Source organism: Oncorhynchus kisutch, unplaced genomic scaffold, assembly GCF_002021735.2.
Source record: "Oncorhynchus kisutch isolate 150728-3 unplaced genomic scaffold, Okis_V2 scaffold992, whole genome shotgun sequence".
Classification (NCBI taxonomy): Eukaryota; Metazoa; Chordata; class Actinopteri; order Salmoniformes; family Salmonidae; genus Oncorhynchus; species Oncorhynchus kisutch.
Window position 1 is genome coordinate 21,080 of NW_022262937.1, and position 24,570 is coordinate 45,649.

General features: G+C 46.4%; 1 protein-coding gene across 1 annotated transcript; it reads right to left on the minus strand.

Moving 5' to 3' along the window:
* Positions 1-18: 18 nt before the first annotated feature.
* LOC116364078 (glypican-5-like) lies at positions 19-19,853 on the minus strand. Its single transcript, XM_031817328.1, has 2 exons — positions 19,399-19,853; positions 19-314 (listed from the first exon to the last, which is right to left on the minus strand). Exons 1-2 carry the CDS (start codon positions 19,547-19,549, stop codon positions 82-84), a joined length of 384 nt encoding a protein of 127 aa, XP_031673188.1. The 5' UTR covers positions 19,550-19,853; the 3' UTR covers positions 19-81.
* Positions 19,854-24,570: the final 4,717 nt, after the last annotated feature.

Sequence of the window (24,570 nt, forward strand, 5' to 3'; positions counted from 1 at the left end):
CCACTGAGCCTAATCTCTAGATCAGAGCGGGAGGATAGCAGGCTCTGGTTGCTGTGGGCCCCGGCAGACAAAGTCCCTCACTCAACACATGGCCCGCCTGCTTTGCTGCACTCCTCCCACCCCAGTCTCCTTGTCTCCCTCCCTCCACTCACCTTGGAAGGCTGCTACGTTCCTGGAGATGAGGAACTTGAGGCTGGCGGAGGAGGTCTGGAGGAGGTTCTGAACATCCCGCCGGGCCGCCACCTGATACCTCTCCTCCATCTTCTTAGAACAGCAGGTCAGGTTCCTGGACTGGCACACCTGGAGGTCCGAACCTGGAGTGGAATAAATGACTGTTACTCCGTTGTTTTGCCTCATTACTTGAACAGGTCTTCCAAGAGAGAGAGGGTTCTGAAACATTAGGTCTTCCATTGTGATCATAGAGAGAGAGAGGGTTCTGGAACATTAGGTCTTCCATTGTGATCATAGAGAGAGAAAGAGGGTTCTGGAACATTAGGTCTTCCATTGTGATCATAGAGAGAGAGAGAGAGGGTTCTGGAACATTAGGTCTTCCATTGTGATCATAGAGAGAGAGAGAGAGAGAGAGGGTTCTGGAACATTAGGTCTTCCATTGTGATCATAGAGAGAGAGAGAGGGTTCTGGAACATTAGGTCTTCCATTGTGATCATAGAGAGAGAGAGAGGGTTCTGGAACATTAGGGTCTTCCATTGTGATCATAGAGAGAGAGGGTTCTGGAACATTGTTTACATCCATTCTGAATGGATGAGTATGGCTAAAGTGGCATTGCTCAGCCAGACAGTGCTATGCTTTAACATGAGATGCTGTTTCATCCTCAGGTCTTTCTACTGCTGACATACATAGGAGAGGAGCTAGAGATGATTGTCATTCACTATTTATTTTCCCCTCCTTAACCCACTGGGCCGATTACTGCCAGACAGCCACCACGCGGCAGTAAAACCTGCCAGACAGCCACCACACGGCAGTAAAACCTGCCAGACAGCCGCCACACGGCAGTAAAACCTGCCAGACAGCCGCCACGCGGCAGTAAAAACCTGCCAGACAGCCGCCACGCGGCAGTAAAAACCTGCCAGACAGCCGCCACGCGGCAGTAAAAACCGGCCAGTCAGCCGCCACGTGGCAGTAAAACCTGCCAGACAGCCGCCACGTGGCAGTAAAACCTGCCAGACAGCCGCCACGTGGCAGTAAAACCTGCCAGACAGCCGCCACGTGGCAGTAAAACCTGCCAGACAGCCGCCACGTGGCAGTAAAACCTGCCAGGCAGCCACCACGTGGCAGTAAAACCTGCCAGACAGCCGCCCCTGCCAGACAGCCGCCTCGTGGCAGTAAAAACCTGCCAGACAGCCGCCACGTGGCAGTAAAACCTGCCAGACAGCCGCCCCTGCCAGACAGCCACAACGTGGCAGTAAAACCTGCCAGACAGCCGCCCCGTGGCAGTAAAACCTGCCAGGCAGCCACCACGTGGCAGTAAAACCTGCCAGACAGCCGCCACGTGGCAGTAAAACCTGCCAGATAGCTGTCAACATGAAGCCACATCACTAGGGTCCTATGTCACATGACTTGGATTTGAACCTGTATTTAAAACGTTTTCAACAAACGGTCCACTTCCTGTCACATGGTCCAGTAACATCCTCAGACAAGTGCTTTCAGTTTTTGGAAAAGGCTTAAAAAAAAAAAAGGTTAAAATCTTGGTCATGTGACATGATCGTCCAAGACACAGAGCCCTACAGACATCACATAAGATATGTCACATGAATACATTGATCTCCATCAAGACACAGACAGCATCACTTAGCGGTCAGTAGCACCACTGTCTGAGGCTCGTAGTGGGCTCTTCTATCGAGCCTCCTGGATGATACAGGACCACATCCTCACCACTGTCTGAGGCTCGTAGTGGTCTCTTCTATCGAGCCTCCTGGATGATACAGGACCACATCCTCACCACTGTCTGAGGCTCGTAGTGGTCTCTTCTATCGAGCCTCCTGGATGATACAGGACCACATCCTCACCACTGTCTGAGGCTCGTAGTGGTCTCTTCTATCGAGCCTCCTGGATGATACAGGACCACATCCTCACCACTGTCTGAGGCTCGTAGTGGTCTCTTCTATCGAGCCTCCTGGATGATACAGGACCACATCCTCACCACTGTCTGAGGCTCGTAGTGGTCTCTTCTATCGAGCCTCCTGGATGATACAGGACCACATCCTCACCACTGTCTGAGGCTCGTAGTGGGCTCTTCTATCGAGCCTCCTGGACGATACAGGACCACGTCCACACAGACGGTCTACGTGTTGCAACAAGCTCAGGGGCAGAAGGCAGATTTGTGTGAAAGCAAATCATGAGTCTTGCCGTTATCACCTCGACAAGTGATGTCCACAGATTTGCCCCTACGTGTGGCAACGCTACCGGCTCGCATTGGAAACACACACACACACACACACACACACACACACACACACACAGGGGACAATCAAAACAACTTTTTGTTTTTACTCTAAAAAAGGTTTTCAGACAGACGTGCTGAAACAGTGTCTTTGGCAGCTCCTTCCCTCCATTCTATCAGACAACCTGTACTGTGTGTTGTTAGAGCTCCTTCCCTCCATTCTATCAGACAACCTGTACTGTGTGTTGTTAGAGCTCCTTCCCTCCATTCTATCAGACAACCTGTACTGTGTGTTGTTAGAGCTCCTTCCCTCCATTCTATCAGACAACCTGTACTGTGTTTTGTTATCAGACAACCTGTACTGTGTGTTGTTAGAGCTCCTTCCCTCCACTCTATCAGACAACCTGTACTGTGTGTTGCTATCAGACAACCTGTACTGTGTGTTGTTATCAGACAACCTGTACTGTGTGTTGTTAGAGCTCCTTCCCTCCACTCTATCAGACAACCTGTACTGTGTGTTGCTATCAGACAACCTGTACTGTGTGTTGTTAGAGCTCTTCCCTCCATTCTATCAGACAACCTGTACTGTGTGTTGTTAGAGCTCTTCCCTCCATTCTATCAGACAACCTGTACTGTGTGTTGTTAGAGCTCTTCCCTCCATTCTATCAGACAACCTGTACTGTGTGTTGTTAGAGCTCTTCCCTCCATTCTATCAGACAACCTGTACTGTGTGTTGCTATCAGACAACCTGTACTGTGTGTTGCTATCAGACAACCTGTACTGTGTGTTGCTATCAGACAACATGTACTGTGTGTTGCTATCAGACAACCTGTACTGTGTGTTGCTATCAGACAACCTGTACTGTGTGTTGCTATCAGACAACATGTACTGTGTGTTGCTATCAGACAACCTGTACTGTGTGTTGCTATCAGACAACCTGTACTGTGTGTTGTTATCAGACAACCTGTACTGTGTGTTGTTATCAGACAACCTGTACTGTGTGTTGTTATCAGACAACCTGTACTGTGTGTTGTTAGAGCTCTTCCCTCCATTCTATCAGACAACCTGTACTGTGTGTTGTTATCAGACAACCTGTACTGTGTGTTGTTATCAGACAACCTGTACTGTGTGTTGCTATCAGACAACCTGTACTGTGTGTTGCTATCAGACAACCTGTACTGTGTGTTGTTATCAGACAACCTGTACTGTATGTTGTTATCAGACAGCCTGTACTGTATGTTGTTATCAGACAACCTGTACTGTGTGTTGTTAGAGCTCTTCCCTCCATTCTATCAGACAACCTGTACTGTGTGTTGCTATCAGACAACCTGTACTGTGTGTTGTTATCAGACAACCTGTACTGTGTGTTGTTATCAGACAACCTGTACTGTGTGTTGTTATCAGACAACCTGTACTGTGTGTTGTTATCGGACAACCTGTACTGTGTGTTGTTATCAGACAACCTGTACTGTGTGTTGCTAGAGCTCTTCCCTCCATTCTATCAGACAACCTGTACTGTGTGTTGTTATCAGACAACCTGTACTGTGTGTTGTTATCAGACAACCTGTACTGTGTGTTGTTATCAGACAACCTGTACTGTGTGTTGTTATCAGACAACCTGTACTGTGTGTTGTTATCAGACAACCTGTACTGTGTGTTGCTATCAGACAACCTGTACTGTGTGTTGCTATCAGACAACCTGTACTGTGTGTTGTTATCAGACAACCTGTACTGTGTGTTGTCAGAGCGGGTTAGTCACTCAGAGGAGGAGATGGCACACGTTAACACATTCCTTCTCATCTAGATAAGACTACATGATCCTCAGAGGCCTGATTTTATCTTTCCACTTAGAGACCACAGAAACTGGACTCGGTCCAACGCGCTGAATGGCTCTGGTTGGATCTCTAGTCTATATACACGTGTAGTTTAAGGTGAAAGGCTCTGGTTGGATCTATATACACGTGTAGTTTAAGGTGAAAGGCTCTGGTTGGATCTATAGTCTATACACGTGTAGTTTAAGGTGAAAGGCTCTGGTTGGATCTATATACACGTGTAGTTTAAGGTGAAAGGATCTGGTTGGATCTATAGTCTATACACGTGTAGTTTAAGGTGAAAGGCTCTGGTTGGATCTATATACACGTGTAGTTTAAGGTGAAAGGCTCTGGTTGGATCTATAGTCTATATACACGTGTAGTTTAAGGTGAAAGGCTCTAGTTGGATCTATATACATGTGTAGTTTAAGGTGAAAGGATCTGGTTGGATCTCTAGTCTATATACACGTGTAGCTTAAGGTGAACGGCTCTGGTTGGATCTATAGTCTATATATGTAGTTTATGGTGAGTTCCAGATGAGTCAGGCCATTTCCACGAGTCAATACGAGTCAATAGGGTCTCATATTACAAATGGTTTTGAAACACAGCATCTCCTTTCATTGGTTATAAGACTGATTCGCCCCCGAGGTCTGTTCCATGGACTAAAAATTCCTTTCATACACCAGGGGTCTCCAGCAGGCTAGGGTTAGGGGTTAGGGGTTAGGGGTTAGGGGTTAGGGGGGTTAGGGGGGTTAGGGGTTTTTATTTTTATTTTAGCCTTTATTTACTAGGCAAGTCAGTTAAGAACAAATTCTTATTTTCAATGACGGCCTAGGAACAGTGGGTTAACTGCCTGTTCAGGGGCTGAACGACAGATTTGTACCTTGTCAGCTCGGGGGTTTGAACTTGCAACCTTTCAGTTACTAGTCCAACACTCTAACCACTAGGCTACCCTGCCGGTTAGAGTTAGGGAGGTTAGGGTTAAGGGTTAGAGTTAGGGAGGTTAGGGTTAAGGGTTAGGGTTAAGGGTTAGAGTTAGGGAGGTTAGGGTTAAGGGTTAGAGTTATGGAGGTTAGGGTTAAGGGTTAGGGGTTAGAGTTAGGGAGGTTAGGGTTAAGGGTTAGGTTTAAGGGTTAGAGTTAGGGAGGTTAGGGTTAAGGGTTAGGTTTAAGGGTTAGAGTTAGGGAGGTTAGGGTTAAGGGTTAGAGTTAGGGAGGTTAGGGTTAGGGTTAGGGTTAGGGGTTAAGGGTTAGCTACCAGCCCACCTATGAGTAGCTCACAATACTATTCTGAAAGTACATGTTCCCCCACAAACTGTCATTAACAAATCTCACCAGAATCAGACACCACAAACTGTCATTAACAAATCTCACCAGAATCAGACACCACAAACTGTCATTAACAAATCTCACCAGAATCAGACACCACAAACTGTCATTAACAAATCTCACCAGAATCAGACACCACAAACTGTCATTAACAAATCTCACCAGAATCAGACACCACAAACTGTCATTAACAAATCTCACCAGAATCAGACACCACAAACTGTCATTAACAAATCTCACCAGAATCAGACACCACAAACTCCCACCTACTATCCAACCAACACATAATCCCACCCCTGGTCAGCCACTATTGGTTAAAAAGACAAACCTAACAACATAATCCCACCCCTGGTCAGCCACTATTGGTTAAAAAGACAAACCTAACAACATAATCCCACCCCTGGTCAGCCACTATTGGTTAAAAAGACAAACCTAACAACATAATCCCACCCCTGGTCAGCCACTATTGGTTAAGACAAACCTAACACAACATAATCCCACCCCTGGTCAGCCACTATTGGTTAAAAAGACAAACCAAAAATACTTTCCCCAAAACCTTCCCAATTGAATGTTTTACCTGGCAGAAGTATGAGGAAGTAGCTGAGTAGATGAGCAATTAAAGGGCCAGATGCGCAATTAAAGGGCCAGATGAGCAATTAAAGGGCCAGATTCACAATTAAAGGGCCAGATGAGCAATTAAAGGGCCAGATGAGCAATTAAAGGGGAATTAAAGGGGTCTTCCAGACCTAAAACAAATGGTCTTGTGTGATTTCAGAATTGACTCAGAACATCCCATTTTGTTGTTCCTCTGTTGAACAATAAAACAGAATTTGGGAAACTATAACAGAATTACACAGATTTTAAAAGGGCCAAACTTAGAGTTGTTTATGAACCATTATTTTACCAGAAAACATAGTGTCCTACTTCCTCTAGTACACTAAGGACCAGGGAAGAGTTGACAACATAGTGTCCTACTTCCTCTAGTACACTAAGGACCAGGGAAGAGTTGACAACATAGTGTCCTACTTCCTCTAGTACACTAAGGACCAGGGAAGAGTTGACATAGTGTACTACTTCCTCTAGTACACTAAGGACCAGGGAAGAGTTGACATAGTGTCCTACTTCCTCTAGTACACTAAGGACCAGGGAAGAGTTGACATAGTGTACTACTTCCTCTAGTACACTAAGGACCAGGGAAGAGATGACATAGTGTCCTACTTCCTCTAGTACACTAAGGACCAGGGAAGAGTTGACATAGTGTCCTACTTCCTCTAGTACACTAAGGACCAGGGAAGAGTTGACATAGTGTCCTACTTCCTCTAGTACACTAAGGACCAGGGAAGAGTTGACATAGTGTCCTACTTCCTCTAGTACACTAAGGACCAGGGAAGAGTTGACAACATAGTGTCCTACTTCCTCTAGTACACTAAGGACCTGGGGAAGACTTGCAGGGGAGAGGAGAAGAATGGGCCTATTTGAAAGCTAGAAAAGTAAGTTTGCTCGCAACATCTTTCATTCCTTTAAAGTTACTCTCACGCTAGAAAAGGTTGGAGACCCCTGGTTTAGAGGAATCACTGACAAGGCACAGATTAATCAGGTGTGCCTGAGAGAAATGAGGAGCCCTCCACTTGAAACAACTGGCAACAAGCATCAACCACCTTCCAGGACTTCAGATGTAAAGAACTGACAAGCATCAATCACCTTCCAGGACTTCAGATGTAAAGAACTGGCAACAAGCATCAACCCACCAGGACTTCAGATGTAAAGACCTGACAACAAGCATCAATCACCTTCCAGGACTTCAGATGTAAAGAACTGGCAACAAGCATCAACCCACCAGGACTTCAGATGTAAAGACCTGACAACAAGCATCAATCACCTTCCAGGACTTCAGATGGAAAGAACTGACAACAAGCAATCACCTTCCAGGACTTCAGATGTAAAGAACTGGCAACAAGCATCAACCCACCAGGACTTCAGATGTAAAGAACTGACAACAAGCATCAACCCCTCAGGACTTCAGATGGAAAGAACTGACAACAAGCATCAACCCACCAGGACTTCAGATGGGCTCCCGAGTGGCGCAGTGGTCTAAGGCACTGCATCTTAGTGCTAGAGGTGTCACTACAGACAACCTGGTTCGAATGCAGGCTGTATCGCAACTGGCCATGACTGGGAGTCTCTTCACAGTGGTAGTAAGGAGGGTTGTGGATCTGACCAGTCAGTCTCTTCACAGTGGTAGTGAGGAGGATAATCTGACCAGTCTGTCTCTCTTCACAGTGGTAGTGAGGAGGATAATCTGACCAGTCTGTCTCTCTTCACAGTGGTAGTGAGGAGGATAATCTGACCAGTCTGTCTCTCTTCACAGTGGTAGTGAGGAGGATAATCTGACCAGTCTGTCTCTCTTCACAGTGGTAGTGAGGAGGATAATCTGACCAGTCTGTCTCTTCACAGTGGTAGTGAGGAGGATAATCTGACCAGTCTGTCTCTTCACAGTGGTAGTGAGGAGGATAATCTGACCAGTCTGTCTCTTCACAGTGGTAGTGAGGAGGATAATCTGACCAGTCTGTCTCTTCACAGTGGTAGTGAGGAGGATAATCTGACCAGTCTGTCTCTTCACAGTGGTAGTGAGGAGGATAATCTGACCAGTCTGTCTCTTCACAGTGGTAGTGAGGAGGATAATCTGACCAGCCTGTCTCTTCACAGTGGTAGTGAGGAGGATAATCTGACCAGTCTGTCTCTTCACAGTGGTAGTGAGGAGGAGAATCTGACCAGTCAGAGAAAGATAATATCCAAGGCCTGAGGTCATGAGGTCATCTGCCTTTGGCCTAAAGAGCAGGAACCTGGACATTGTCATCCTACAAGAAACATGGTATAGAGGAGATGGACCCACTGGTTGCCCCCTAGGTTACAGAGAGCTGGTAGTCCCATCCACCACACTACCAGGTGGGTGGTATAGAGGAGATGGATCCACAGGTTGCCCTCTAGGTTACAGAGAGCTGGTAGTCCCATCCACCACACTACCAGGTGGGTGGTATAGAGGATACGGACCCACTGGTTGCCCTCTAGGTTACAGAGAGCTGGTAGTCCCATCCACCACACTACCAGGTGGGTGGTATAGAGGATACGGACCCACTGGTTGCCCTCTAGGTTACAGAGAGCTGGTAGTCCCATCCACCAAACTACCAGGTGGGTGGTATAGAGGAGATGGACCCACTGGTTGCCCTCTAGGTTACAGAGAGCTGGTAGTCCCATCCACCAAACTACCAGGTGGGTGGTATAGAGGAGATGGACCCACTGGTTGCCCTCTAGGTTACAGAGAGCTGGTAGTCCCATCCACCAAACTACCAGGTGGGTGGTATAGAGGAGATGGACCCACTGGTTGCCCTCTAGGTTACAGAGAGCTGGTAGTCCCATCCACCAAACTACCAGGTGGGTGGTATAGAGGAGATGGACCCACTGGTTGCCCTCTAGGTTACAGAGAGCTGGTAGTCCCATCCACCACACTACCAGGTGGGTGGTATAGAGGAGATGGACCCACTGGTTGCCCTCTAGGTTACAGAGAGCTGGTAGTCCCATCCACCACACTACCAGGTGGGTGGTATAGAGGAGATGGACCCACTGGTTGCCCTCTAGGTTACAGAGAGCTGGTAGTCCCATCCACCAAACTACCAGGTGGGTGGTATAGAGAGCTGGTAGTCCCATCCACCAAACTACCAGGTGGGTGGTATAGAGGAGATGGACCCACTGGTTGCCCTCTAGGTTACAGAGAGCTGGTAGTCCCATCCACCACACTACCAGGTGGGTGGTATAGAGGAGATGGACCCACTGGTTGTCCTCTAGGTTACAGAGAGCTGGTAGTCCCATCCACCACACTACCAGGTGGGTGGTATAGAGGAGACAGACCCACTGGTTGCCCTCTAGGTTACAGAGAGCTGGTAGTCCCATCCACCACACTACCAGGTAGGTGGTATAGAGGAGACAGACCCACTGGTTGCCCTCTAGGTTACAGAGAGCTGGTAGTCCCATCCACCACACTACCAGGTGGGTGGTATAGAGGAGATGGACCCACTGGTTGTCCTCTAGGTTACAGAGAGCTGGTAGTCCCATCCACCAAACTACCAGGTGGGTGGTATAGAGAGCTGGTAGTCCCATCCACCAAACTACCAGGTGGGTGGTATAGAGGAGATGGACCCACTGGTAGTGTGGTGGAGGTTACAGAGAGCTGGTAAAATGTCCTCCTGTGTGCTTCCTATATCCCCCCACTAGAATCCCCATACTTTAATGAAGACAGCTTCTCCATCCTGGAGGGGGAAATCAATCATTTCCAGGCCCAGGGAAATGTACTAGTCTGTGGCGACCTAAATACCAGAACTGGACATGAACCCGGCACCCTCAGCACACAGGGGGACAAACACCTACCTGGAGGTGACAGCATTCCCTCCCACATATGCCCCCCTAGGCATAAATATGACAACATAACCAACAAAAACAGGTCACAACTCCTGCAGCTCTGTCGCACGCTGGGTATGTACATAGTCAATGGTAGGCTTCGAGGGGACTCCTATGATAGGTACACCTATAGCTCTGTTACATCCTGGGTATGTACATAGTCAATGGTAGGCTTCGAGGGGACTCCTATGATAGGTACACCTATAGCTCTGTCGCACGCTGGGTATGTACATAGTCAATGGTAGGCTTCGAGGGGACTCCTATGGTAGGTACACCTATAGCTCATCTCTTAGCAGTAGTACTGTAGACTACTTTATCACTGACCTCAACCCAGAGTCTCTCAGTGCGTTCACAGTCAGCCCACTGACACCCCTATCAGACCACAGTAAAATCAGTCTACTTGAACAGAGCAATACTCAATCATGAGGCATCAAAGCCAAAGGAACTGAGTAACATTAAGAAATGCTATAGATGGAAGGAAAGTAGTGTGGAAACCTGCCAAAAAACAAGTAGGCAACAACAAATCCAATCCCCCCCTAGACAACTTCCTAGACTAAATGTATTCCTGCAATAGTGAAGGTTTACACTTGGCAGTAGGAAGCCTAAACAATATATTTGACCTATCAGCTAAACATATCCAATGTTAATTCTGGACACAATGAACTACAGGACAAATACAAACCAAAAAGGCCTGGGGTGTTGATACCTAATTAAATGAAAATATACAGACCACGAATTCAAATGGGCTATTCTTAAAAACTCTTAAACATTACCCTCAGCTCTGGCATCTTCCCTAATATTTGTAACCAAGGCCTGATCATCAAGGCCTGATATAATATGCGGTAGTGGCAATCTCCAACAATTCCTCTGCAGTATGATCAACAGCAATCTCCAACAAATCCTCTGCAGTATGATCAACAGCAATCTCCAACAAATCCTCTGCAGTATGATCAACAGCAGACTCCAACAAATCCTCAGCAGTATGATCAATAGCAGACTCCAACAAATCCTCTGCAGTATGATCAACAGCAGACTCCAACAAATCCTCTGCAGTATGATCAATAGCAGATCGGCCATTTCGCAAAGTAATTACAATTTAGCAGATTAACACTGGAATGATAGAGGTCAAGATGATGTGCAAGTAGAGATACTGGTGTGCAAAAGAACAGAAAATTAAATAAATAAAAACAGTATGGGGATGAGGTAGGTAAAAGGGGTGGGCTATTTACCGATGGACTATGTACAGCTGCAGCGATGAGTTAGCTGCTCAGACAGCTGATGTTTAAAGTTGGTGAGGGAGATAAAGTCTCCAGCTTCAGCGATTTTTGCAATTCGTTCCAGTCACTGGCAGCAGAGAACTGGAAGGAAAGGCGGCCAATTGCGAAAACTAAAACTCTTTAACATCATCCTCAGCTCTGGCATCTTCCCCAATATTTGGAACCAAGGACTGATCACATCAATCCACAAAAGTGGAGACAAATTTGACCCCGATAACTACCGTGGAATATGCGTCAACGGCAACCTTGGGAAAATCCTCTGCATTATCATTAACAGCAGACTCGTACATTTCCTCAGTGAAAACAATGAGGTAGGTAGATTGGATGGGCTCCTGTCGATGCCAATAACATTACAGACACATATTACCCACAGACCCACAGAGAATATGAAAAGAAATCCAAACATCGATATATACTCCTATATCTGTTAGGTGAAATAACGCAGTGTGCCATCACAGCAGCTAGATGTGTGGCCCGTTGCCACAAGGGGCAGTGGAGAACACTGTAAATACAACCCGTATATATTGGTTCACAGCAGCTAGATGTGTGGCCTGTTGCCACAAGGGGCAGTGGAGAACACTGTAAATACAACCCGTATATATTGGTTCACAGCAGCTAGATGTGTGGCCTGTTGCCACAAGGGGCAGTGGAGAACAAACACTGTAAATACAACCCGTATATATTGGTTCACAGCAGCTAGATGTGTGGCCTGTTGCCACAAGGGGCAGTGGAGAACAAACACTGTAAATACAACCCGTATATATTGGTTCACAGCAGCTAGATGTGTGGCCTGTTGCCACAAGGGGCAGTGGAGAACAAACACTGTAAATACAACCCGTATATATTGGTTCACAGCAGCTAGATGTGTGGCCTGTTGCCACAAGGGGCAGTGGAGAACAAACACTGTAAATACAACCCGTATATATTGGTTCACAGCAGCTAGATGTGTGGCCTGTTGCCACAAGGGGCAGTGGAGAACAAACACTGTAAATACAACCCGTATATATTGGTTCACAGCAGCTAGATGTGTGGCCTGTTGCCACAAGGGGCAGTGGAGAACAAACACTGTAAATACAACCCGTATATATTGGTTCACAGCAGCTAGATGTGTGGCCTGTTGCCACAAGGGGCAGTGGAGAACAAACACTGTAAATACAACCCGTATATATTGGTTCACAGCAGCTAGATGTGTGGCCTGTTGCCACAAGGGGCAGTGGAGAACAAACACTGTAAATACAACCCGTATATATTGGTTCACAGCAGCTAGATGTGTGGCCTGTTGCCACAAGGGGCAGTGGAGAACAAACACTGTAAATACAACCCGTATATATTGGTTCACAGCAGCTAGATGTGTGGCCTGTTGCCACAAGGGGCAGTGGAGAACAAACACTGTAAATACAACCCGTATATATTGGTTCACAGCAGCTAGATGTGTGGCCTGTTGCCACAAGGGGCAGTGGAGAACAAACACTGTAAATACAACCCGTATATATTGGTTCACAGCAGCTAGATGTGTGGCCTGTTGCCACAAGGGGCAGTGGAGAACAAACACTGTAAATACAACCCGTATATATTGGTTCACAGCAGCTAGATGTGTGGCCTGTTGCCACAAGGGGCAGTGGAGAACAAACACTGTAAATACAACCCGTATATATTGGTTCACAGCAGCTAGATGTGTGGCCTGTTGCCACAAGGGGCAGTGGAGAACAAACACTGTAAATACAACCCGTATATATTGGTTCACAGCAGCTAGATGTGTGGCCTGTTGCCACAAGGGGCAGTGGAGAACAAACACTGTAAATACAACCCGTATATATTGGTTCACAGCAGCTAGATGTGTGGCCTGTTGCCACAAGGGGCAGTGGAGAACAAACACTGTAAATACAACCCGTATATATTGGTTCACAGCAGCTAGATGTGTGGCCTGTTGCCACAAGGGGCAGTGGAGAACAAACACTGTAAATACAACCCGTATATATTGGTTCACAGCAGCTAGATGTGTGGCCTGTTGCCACAAGGGGCAGTGGAGAACAAACACTGTAAATACAACCCGTATATATTGGTTCACAGCAGCTAGATGTGTGGCCTGTTGCCACAAGGGGCAGTGGAGAACAAACACTGTAAATACAACCCGTATATATTGGTTCACAGCAGCTAGATGTGTGGCCTGTTGCCACAAGGGGCAGTGGAGAACAAACACTGTAAATACAACCCGTATATATTGGTTCACAGCAGCTAGATGTGTGGCCTGTTGCCACAAGGGGCAGTGGAGAACAAACACTGTAAATACAACCCGTATATATTGGTTCACAGCAGCTAGATGTGTGGCCTGTTGCCACAAGGGGCAGTGGAGAACAAACACTGTAAATACAACCCGTATATATTGGTTCACAGCAGCTAGATGTGTGGCCTTTTGCCACAAGGGGCAGTGGAGAACAAACACTGTAAATACAACCCGTATATATTGGTTCACAGCAGCTAGATGTGTGGCCTGTTGCCACAAGGGGCAGTGGAGAACAAACACTGTAAATACAACCCGTATATATTGGTTCACAGCAGCTAGATGTGTGGCCTGTTGCCACAAGGGGCAGTGGAGAACAAACACTGTAAATACAACCCGTATATATTGGTTCACAGCAGCTAGATGTGTGGCCTGTTGCCACAAGGGGCAGTGGAGAACAAACACTGTAAATACAACCCGTATATATTGGTTCACAGCAGCTAGATGTGTGGCCTGTTGCCACAAGGGGCAGTGGAGAACAAACACTGTAAATACAACCCGTATATATCGGTTTAGTTTCCCTTTCATACTTCAACTACTTGCACATGTTTTACAACACTGTCATTAGACAATAACATGTCTATTCTTTCAAAAATGTTTGTGAGTGCCATGTTAACTAATGTTTACCCTTGTTAATTCCCATTTTGTTTGTCTACTCTGTTTGATTTGGCAGTGTAAACATGTGGTTCCCCATGCCAATAAAGCCCTTTGAATTGAACTGGAGTGAGGCAGAGAGGGGCAGAGAGGAGGAGGAGAGAGGAGGAGAGAGGAGGGAGAGAGGAGGAGGGAGCGAGGGGCAGAGAGGAGGAGAGAGCAAGAGGCAGAGAGGAGGAGGAGAGAGAGGCAGAGAGGAGGAGGAGAGAGAGGCAGAGAGGAGGAGGAGAGAGAGGCAGAGAGGAGGAGGAGAGAGAGGCAGAGAGGAGGAGGAGAGAGAGGCAGAGAGGAGAGGCAGTCAGAGTATCAGCCAGCCCACAGCTCAGCTATATTTACTAAGTGGTCCATTGTCTCTCAGCACCAGACCCATAGACAACACGAAAATAAGCTTATCATTTCTCCACAGATGTTACGGTTGGACCAGACGTCTGGTGTTACGGTTGGACCAGACATCAGATGGACGAGACGTCTGCTCTCTGCCCCCTCTTCAACTCTGCTAAGAAAAACTCAGCGAGCTGGTGATCCAGTAGAACAGAACCACAGTTGAACAGAACCACGTTCACTCAGTGAGCGGGCAATCCAGTTGAACAGAACCACGTTCACTCAGTGAGCTGGCGATCCAGTAGAACAGAACCACGTTCACTCAGTGAGCGGGCAATCCAGTTGAACAGAACCACGTTCACTCAGTGAGCTGGCGATCCAGTTGAACAGAACCACATTCACTCAGTGAGCTGGCGATCCAGTAGAACAGAACCACGTTCACTCAGTGAGCTGGCAATCCAGTAGAACAGAACCACGTTCACTCAGTGAGTTGGCAATCCAGTTGAACAGAACCACGTTCACTCAGTGAGCTGGCAATCCAGTTGAACAGAACCACATTCACTCAGTGAGCTGGCAATCCAGTAGAACAGAACCACGTTCACTCAGTGAGCTGGCGATCCAGTAGAACAGAACCACGTTCAGAAACACCTATAAAACAACAGTTCAACCGGCATGTGTGGTATAATGATGGCATCTTGGATAGTGATGCTAAGAAAACAAACCATGCTACGCTACTATATCTGGGAGATGAATCAAGAGAGATATTTTTACCTTCATAGTTTCAGAATTAGTCACAGAACACCGGAGGCAGTGTTTCCCCTAGTTAGATATTCAAGGCGGAGTGCGGAGGCCACCAAAACAACACCCGTGGCCTCTGGCTATGGAAGCACAACCAAGATTGATTGTTTTGGTGTCTGACAATCTAAAATAATCCAATTCAGACACATTCATCTTTCTCATTTTTAAACAAGTGAGAACCCTCTGTATGTATTGAGTTGAACTAAGTGATGAATCTGTCCTGTTGACTTAACTTTAAACTAAATAAGGTGTTTACCCCTGAAGGAGCAGCACACACAGCTACAGAACAGTACTGTTGTTCTATACACCGAACCTCTAGATGTCATGTGATCTTCAGAACCTCCAAAAACAACAACAAGCGCCCTTTATCCTGGAACACAACTAAAACAATGGCTGTGTCTGAAATGGCCCACTAGACACTGGTCAAAGAGCAGTGCACGGACAGAGGCTGTGTCTGAAATGGCCCACTAGACACTGGTCAAAGAGCAGTGCACGGACAGAGGCTGTGTCTGAAATGGCCCACTAGACACTGGTCAAAGAGCAGTGCACGGACAGAGGCTGTGTCTGAAATGGCCCACTAGACACTGGTCAAAGAGCAGTGCACAGACAGAGGCTGTGTCTGAAATGGCCCACTAGACACTGGTCAAAGAGCAGTGCACGGACAGAGGCTGTGTCTGAAATGGCCCACTAGACACTGGTCAAAGAGCAGTGCACGGACAGAGGCTGTGTCTGAAATGGCCCACTAGACACTGGTCAAAGAGCAGTGCACGGACAGAGGCTGTGTCTGAAATGGCCCACTAGACACTGGTCAAAGAGCAGTGCACGGACAGAGGCTGTGTCTGAAATGGCCCACTAGACACTGGTCAAAGAGCAGTGCACGGACAGAGGCTGTGTCTGAAATGGCCCACTAGACACTGGTCAAAGAGCAGTGCACGGACAGAGGCTGTGTCTGAAATGGCCCACTAGACGCTGGTCAAAGAGCAGTGCACGGACAGAGGCTGTGTCTGAAATGGCCCACTAGACGCTGGTCAAAGAGCAGTGCACGGACAGAGGCTGTGTCTGAAATGGCCCACTAGACACTGGTCAAAGAGCAGTGCACGGACAGAGGCTGTGTCTGAAATGGCCCACTAGACACTGGTCAAAGAGCAGTGCACGGACAGAGGCTGTGTCTGAAATGGCCCACTAGACACTGGTCAAAGAGCAGTGCACGGACAGAGGCTGTGTCTGAAATGGCCCACTAGACACTGGTCAAAGAGCAGTGCACGGACAGAGGCTGTGTCTGAAATGGCCCACTAGACACTGGTCAAAGAGCAGTGCACGGACAGAGGCTGTGTCTGAAATGGCCCACTAGACACTGGTCAAAGAGCAGTGCACGGACAGAGGCTGTGTCTGAAATGGCCCACTAGACGCTGGTCAAAGAGCAGTGCACGGACAGAGGCTGTGTCTGAAATGGCCCACTAGACGCTGGTCAAAGAGCAGTGCACGGACAGAGGCTGTGTCTGAAATGGCCCACTAGACACTGGTCAAAGAGCAGTGCACGGACAGAGGCTGTGTCTGAAATGGCCCACTAGACACTGGTCAAAGAGCAGTGCACGGACAGAGGCTGTGTCTGAAATGGCCCACTAGACACTGGTCAAAGAGCAGTGCACAGACAGAGGGAAAAAGGATGCCATTTCAGATGCAGTCTAACCACAAACCAGAGCTGGACAAAGTGCCTCAGTGTGCTCTGCTCCGGGAGTCCAGTGTTGGGCAGGCAGCTGTGTCAACACAAATGAATATTATCTTTCGGCTGATGAGTTCTGTAAATGTTCTCCAGTCAAGTGCATTGTCCAAAACATGACGAATGGTGTGTATACAAAGGTATGGGATCTGATGGTCCATCAGAGACCCTGGAGAGAGAGAGAGAACCCTGGAGAGAGAACACTGGAGAGAGAACCCTGGAGAGAGAACCCTGGAGAGAGAACCCTGGAGAGAGAACCCTGGAGAGAGAACCCTGGAGAGAGAACACTGGAGAGAGAACCCTGGAGAGAGAACCCTGGAGAGAGAACCCTGGAGAGAGAACCCTGGAGAGAGAACCCTGAGGCCGTGTAGATAGAATACTGAAGCCCATGGGTACCTAGACATTGACTCCTAGTGTCTGGCCTCCGATAGCTGGTTGTTTCATCCTTTTCTCCTCTCCTTTATAATATTTAGGACACCACAAAAAGGAAACATAATACTAATGCAGAAATAATTACAACAAATATTTAGTGCTGCAACACCATGACCCCATGACCCCATGACCCCATGACCCCAGCCCCGTTTTGACAGTCTAAAAGCAGTATGATTCCCTTGGTAAACCTCATCCTGATAACCACCTGCTGCAACACCATGACCCCATGACCCCATGACCCCAGCCCCGTTTTGACAGTCTAAAAGCAGTATGATTCCCTTGGTAAACCTGATAACCACCTGCTGCAACACCATGACCCCATGACCCCATGACCCCAGCCCGTTTTGACAGTCTAAAAGCAGTATGATTCCCTTGGTAAACCTGATAACCACCTGCTGCAACACCATGACCCCATGACCCCAGCCCCGTTTTGACAGTCTAAAAGCAGTATGATTCCCTTGGTAAACCTGATAACCACCTGCTGCAACACCATGACCCCATGACCCCAGCCCCGTTTTGACAGTCTAAAAGCAGTATGATTCCCTTGGTAAACCTGATAACCACCTGCTGCAACACCATGACCCCATGACCCCAGCCCCGTTTTGACAGTCTAAAAGCAGTATGATTCCCTTGGTAAACCTGATAACCACCTGCTGCAACACCATGACCCCATGACCCCAGCCCCGTTTTGACAGACTAAAATCAGTATGATTCCCTTGGTAAACCTGATAACCACCTGCTGCAACACCATGACCCCATGACCCCATGACCCCAGCCCCGTTTTGACAGTCTAAAAGCAGTATGATTCCCTTGGTAAACCTCATCCTGATAACCACCTGCTGCAACACCATGACCCCATGACCCCAGCCCCGTTTTGACAGACTAAAAGCAGTATGATTCCCTTGGTAAACCTGATAACCACCTGCTGCAACACCTTGACCCCATGACCCCAGCCCCGTTTTGACAGTCTAAAAGCAGTATGATTCCCTTGGTAAACCTGATAACCACCTGTACCTTTCACATTACTCTGACAAAAATCAGCCTAAACAGGCAAAAAGAATCACAGATATAGCAGCCTAGGCCCACAGAGTTTATTTAAGCACTAAGGCCCAAGGGGTATGTAGTATATGGCCAATATACCATGGCTAAGGGCTGTTCTTATGTACAACGCAGTGCCTGGATACAGCCCTTAGGTCATATACCACTTAACCCAGAGGTGCCTGGATACAGCCCTTAGGTCATATACCACATACCCAGAGGTGCCTGGATACAGCCCTTAGGTCATATACCACCTACCCCAGAGGTGCCTGGATACAGCCCTTAGGTCATATACCACATACCCCAGAGGTGCCTGGACGCAGCCCTTAGGTCATATACCACATACCCCAGAGGTGCCTGGACGCAGCCCTTAGGTCATATACCACATACCCCAGAGGTGCCTGGACGCAGCCCTTAGGTCATATACCACATACCCCAGAGGTGCCCTATTACAATTATAAACTAGTTACCAACGTAATTAGAGACGTGGAACAAAAATATTTTGTAATACCCGTGGTACTTCAGCCAATCGGCGTTCAGGTCTCGAACCACCCGGTTAATTATAACCGTTAGGAAACCAAGGGGATGGAGAGCACGTAGTCATGGAAACCAATACAGTTAGGAACATGTAATATACTAAATCATCAGGATCCATATATCTACAGAATACAGGCTACGGCAGTGTGCCATAGATCTACAGAATACAGGCTACGGCAGTGTGCCATACATCTACAGAATACAGGCTACGGCAGTGTGCCATAGATCTACAGAATACAGGCTACGGCAGTGTGATTGAATTCCTTTGGTAACCCTGAAATAGAAATGGTGAAGAAACGTGCAGATATACTGATCCATTTATAATGTATACAACTACCGCAGGCCTACCTTCTCTCGGTCTCTCGGGCAGTGATTTCACTGGTCCAATCTGCCGCAGCTGAAAAACTTTGCGCACTTCATCACAGCTCGTTAGACTTCCCGAAATCAGCCCAACACAAGCAGCAACAAACAAACAACATAGCATCTTTTGTAGTCCCATTTTCAAATCCAGGTTGATGTTACTCAAAAAAACCTATCTAATATTAAAGTTGTGAACATTCCTAACAGACCGCCATTCCTTCGATCACAACATCCACATTTCCAAGGTTCCTGGATCTGCGACGGTACTTTTCAATGATGGAAAAATTGCCTTTAAATGTTCTAAAAACAATCAAATCCTGAATGAAGTTACAACAGGAGTCGTTGAAAGAGTCATGGGACTGTAGAAGAACTCAACCGCAGCATTGTTGAGCAACTTGGCGTGACTGGAGTCGTCAAGGGAATGAGAGGAATGGGCGGAACCATACCGGAGGAGACCACTGGAGAACTCTACAACCAACAGTGGGGTGCAGCGCCATCTCGTGGACAAACCTCGGAGCGGCGGCCTAAAACATCTCCAAAACAATTTGTGTTATAGTCTACTACAGCATGGCTATACGTTACAATGCAACAAACCGTTTGGTACAAAGTTATAGATGAGAACGTTTCTATCGAGTTCCATCGGCCGACTAAACGCCTTTTTGGCCATAGGTATGAGCGTTATGGTGTCCAAATTACGCACAGGTGATTCTGTAAATTACGCACAGGTGATTCTGTAAATTACGCACAGGTGATTCTGTAAATTACACAGGTGATTCTGTAAATTACACAGGTGATTCTGTAAATTACGCACAGGTGATTCTGTAAATTACGCACAGGTGATTCTGTAAATTACACACAGGTGATTCTGTAAACTACCCACAGGTGATTCTGTAAACTACCCACAGGTGATTCTGTAAACTACCCACAGGTGATTCTGTAAATTACACACAGGTGATTCTGTAAATTACGCACAGGTGATTCTGTAAATTACGCACAGGTGATTCTGTAAATTACGCACAGGTGATTCTGTAAACTACCCACAGGTGATTCTGTAAACTACCCACAGGTGATTCTGTAAATTACGCACAGGTGATTCTGTAAATTACACACAGGTGATTCTGTAAATTACGCACAGGTGATTCTGTAAACTACCCACAGGTGATTCTGTAAACTACCCACAGGTGATTCTGTAAATTACGCACAGGTGATTCTGTAAATTACGCACAGGTGATTCTGTAAACTACACAGGTGATTCCCGCTAAGAGGCAGTGATGCTGAACTCGAAAGACATCTACTGGGCGAAGGGAACCTTAGTTCACTTGATATAAAAATACATTCTTTACGAAACAGAATGTATAGAAATTACTATTTTATTGAACCAGGTAAGACCCATTGAGGTGAAAAAAAATACTATTTTATTGAACCAGGTAAGACCCATTGAGGTGAACAAAAATACTATTTTATTGAACCAGGTAAGACCCATTGAGGTGAACAAAAATACTATTTTATTGAACCAGGTAAGACCCATTGAGGTGAAAAAAAATACTATTTTATTGAACCAGGTAAGACCCATTGAGGTGAAAAAAAATACTATTTTATTGAACCAGGTAAGACCCATTGAGGTGAAAAAAAATACTATTTTATTGAACCAGGTAAGACCCATTGAGGTGAACAAAAATACTATTTTATTTAACCAGGTAAGACCCATTGAGGTGAAAAAAAATACTATTTTATTGAACCAGGTAAGACCCATTGAGGTGAACAAAAATACTATTTTATTGAACCAGGTAAGACCCATTGAGGTGGAAAAAAATACTATTTTATTGAACCAGGTAAGACCCATTGAGGTGAAAAAAAATACTATTTTATTGAACCAGGTAAGACCCATTGAGGTGAACAAAAATACTATTTTATTTAACCAGGTAAGACCCATTGAGGTGAAAAAAAATACTATTTTATTGAACCAGGTAAGACCCATTAAGATGAACAAAAATACTATTTTATTGAACCAGGTAAGACCCATTGAGGTGAACAAAAATACTATTTTATTGAACCAGGTAAGACCCATTAAGGTGAACAAAAATACTATTTTATTGAACCAGGTAAGACCCATTGAGGTGAACAAAAATACAATTTTATTGAACCAGGTAAGACCCATTGAGGTGAAAAAAAATACTATTTTGCAGGGCGACCTGGCAAGACAAAACGGGACAATATCACAGTGTTGTCGATCAGAGTCTTAGAAACAGGCGAGGACATCAACTCCCATTTTAATGTCTATCACAGTGTTGTCGATCAGTCTTAGAAACAGGCGAGGACACCAACTCCCATTTTAATGTCTATCAGTGTTGTCGATCAGAGTCTTAGAAACAGGCGAGGACACCAACTCCCATTTTAATGTCTATCAGTGTTGTCGCTCAGAGTCTTAGAAACAGGCGAGGACACCAACTCCCATTTTAATGTCTATCAGTGTTGTTGATCAGAGTCTTAAAAACAGGCGAGGACACCAACTCCCATTTTAATGTCTATCACAGTGTTGTCGCTCAGAGTCTTAGAAACAGGCGAGGACACCAACTCCCATTTTAATGTCTATCAGTGTTGTCGCTCAGAGTCTTAGAAACAGGCGAGGACACCAACTCCCCTTTTAATGTCTATCAGTGTTGTCGATCAGAGTCTTAGAAACAGGCGAGGACACCAACTCCCATTTTAATGTCTATCAGTGTTGTCGCTCAGAGTCTTAGAAACAGGCGAGGACACCAACTCCCATTTTAATGTCTATCACAGTGTTGTCGCTCAGAGTCTTAGAAACAGGCGAGGACACCAACTCCCATTTTAATGTCTATCACAGTGTTGTTGATCAGAGTCTTAGAAACAGGCGAGGACACCAACTCCCATTTTAATGTCTATCACAGTGTTGTCGATCAGTCTTAGAAACAGGCGAGGACACCAACTCCCATTTTAATGTCTATCAGTGTTGTCGATCAGAGTCTTAGAAACAGGCGAGGACACCAACTCCCATTTTAATGTCTATCACAGTGTTGTCGATCAGTCTTAGAAACAGGCGAGGACACCAACTCCCATTTTAATGTCTATCACAGTGTTGTTGATCAGTCTTAGAAACAGGCGAGGACACCAACTCCCATTTTAATGTCTATCACAGTGTTGTCGATCAGAGTCTTAGAAACAGGCGAGGACACCAACTCCCATTTTAATGTCTATCACAGTGTTGTCGATCAGAGTCTTAGAAACAGGCGAGGACACCAACTCCCATTTTAATGTCTATCACAGTGTTGTCGATCAGAGTCTTAGAAACAGGCGAGGACACCAACTCCCATTTTAATGTCTATCACAGTGTTGTCGCTCAGAGTCTTAGAAACAGGCGAGGACACCAACTCCCATTTTAATGTCTATCACAGTGTTGTCGCTCAGAGTCTTAGAAACAGGCGAGGACACCAACTCCCATTTTAATGTCTATCACAGTGTTGTCGATCACAGTCTTAGAAACAGGCGAGGACACCAATTCCCATTTTAATGTCTATCAGTGTTGTCGATCAGAGTCTTAGAAACAGGTGAGGACACCAACTCCCATTTTAATGTCTATCAGTGTTGTCGATCAGAGTCTTAGAAACAGGTGAGGACACCAACTCCCATTTTAATGTCTATCACAGTGTTGTCGATCAGAGTCTTAGAAACAGGCGAGGACACCAACTCCCCAAACTTTTAATGTCTTTTGAACCATGTTTCAGGATGAAGGGGCATTATGGGAAAAATACAGGGGGTACCGGCACAGAGTCAGTGTGGAGGCTATATACAGGGGGTACAGAGTCAGTGTGGAGGCTATATACAGGGGGTACAGAGTCAGTGTGGAGGCTATATACAGGGGGTACAGAGTCAGTGTGGAGGCTATATACAGGGGGTACAGAGTCAGTGTGGAGGCTATATACAGGGGGTACAGAGTCAATGTGGAGGCTATATACAGGGGGTACCGGTACAGACTCAGTGTGGAGGCTATATACAGGGTATTACGGTACAGAGTCAATGTGGAGGCTATATACAGGGGGTACCGGTACAGAGTCAATGTGGAGGCTATATACAGGGGGTACCGGTACAGAGTCAATGTGGAGGCTATATACAGGGGGTACCGGTACAGAGTCAATGTGGAGGCTATATACAGGGGGTACCGGTACAGAGTCAATGTGGAGGCTATATACAGGGGGTACCGGTAGAGAGTCAATGTGGAGACTATATACAGGGAGTACTGGTACAGAGTCAATGTGGAGGCTATATACAGGGGGTACCGGTACCGAGTCAATGTGGAGGCTATATACAGGGGGTACCAGTAGAGTCAATGTGGAGGCTATATACAGGGGGTACCAGTACAGAGTCAATATGGAGGCTATATACAGGGGGTACCGGTACAGAGTCAATGTGGAGGCTATATACAGGGGGTACCAGTACAGAGTCAATGTGGAGGCTATATACAGGGGGTACCGGTACAGAGTCAATGTGGAGGCTATATACAGGGGGTACCGGTACAGAGTCAATGTGGAGGCTATATACAGGGCGTACCAGTACAGAGTCAGCGTGTAGGGGTACAGGTTAGTTGTACATATAGGTGGTAGTATCTATGCAGATAGTCAGTGTGTAGGGGTACAGGTTAGTTGTACATATAGGTGGTAGTATCTATGCAGATAGTCAGTGTGTAGGGGTACAGGTTAGTTGTACATATAGGTGGTAGTATCTATGCAGATAGTCAGTGTGTAGGGGTACAGGTTAGTTGTACATATAGGTGGTAGTATCTATGCAGATAGTCAGTGTGTAGGGGTACAGGTCAGTTGTACATATAGGTGGTAGTATCTATGCAGATAGTCAGCGTGTAGGGGTACAGGTTAGTTGTACATATAGGCGGTAGTATCTATGCAGATAGTCAGTGTGTAGGGGTACAGGTTAGTTGTACATATAGGTGGTAGTATCTATGCAGATTGTGTGTAGGGGTACAGGTCAGTTGTACATATAGGTGGTAGTATCTATGCAGATAGTCAGCGTGTAGGGGTACAGGTTAGTTGTACATATAGGTGGTAGTATCTATGCAGATAGTCAGTGTGTAGGTGTACAGGTTAGTTGTACATATAGGTGGTAGTATCTATGCAGATAGTCAGT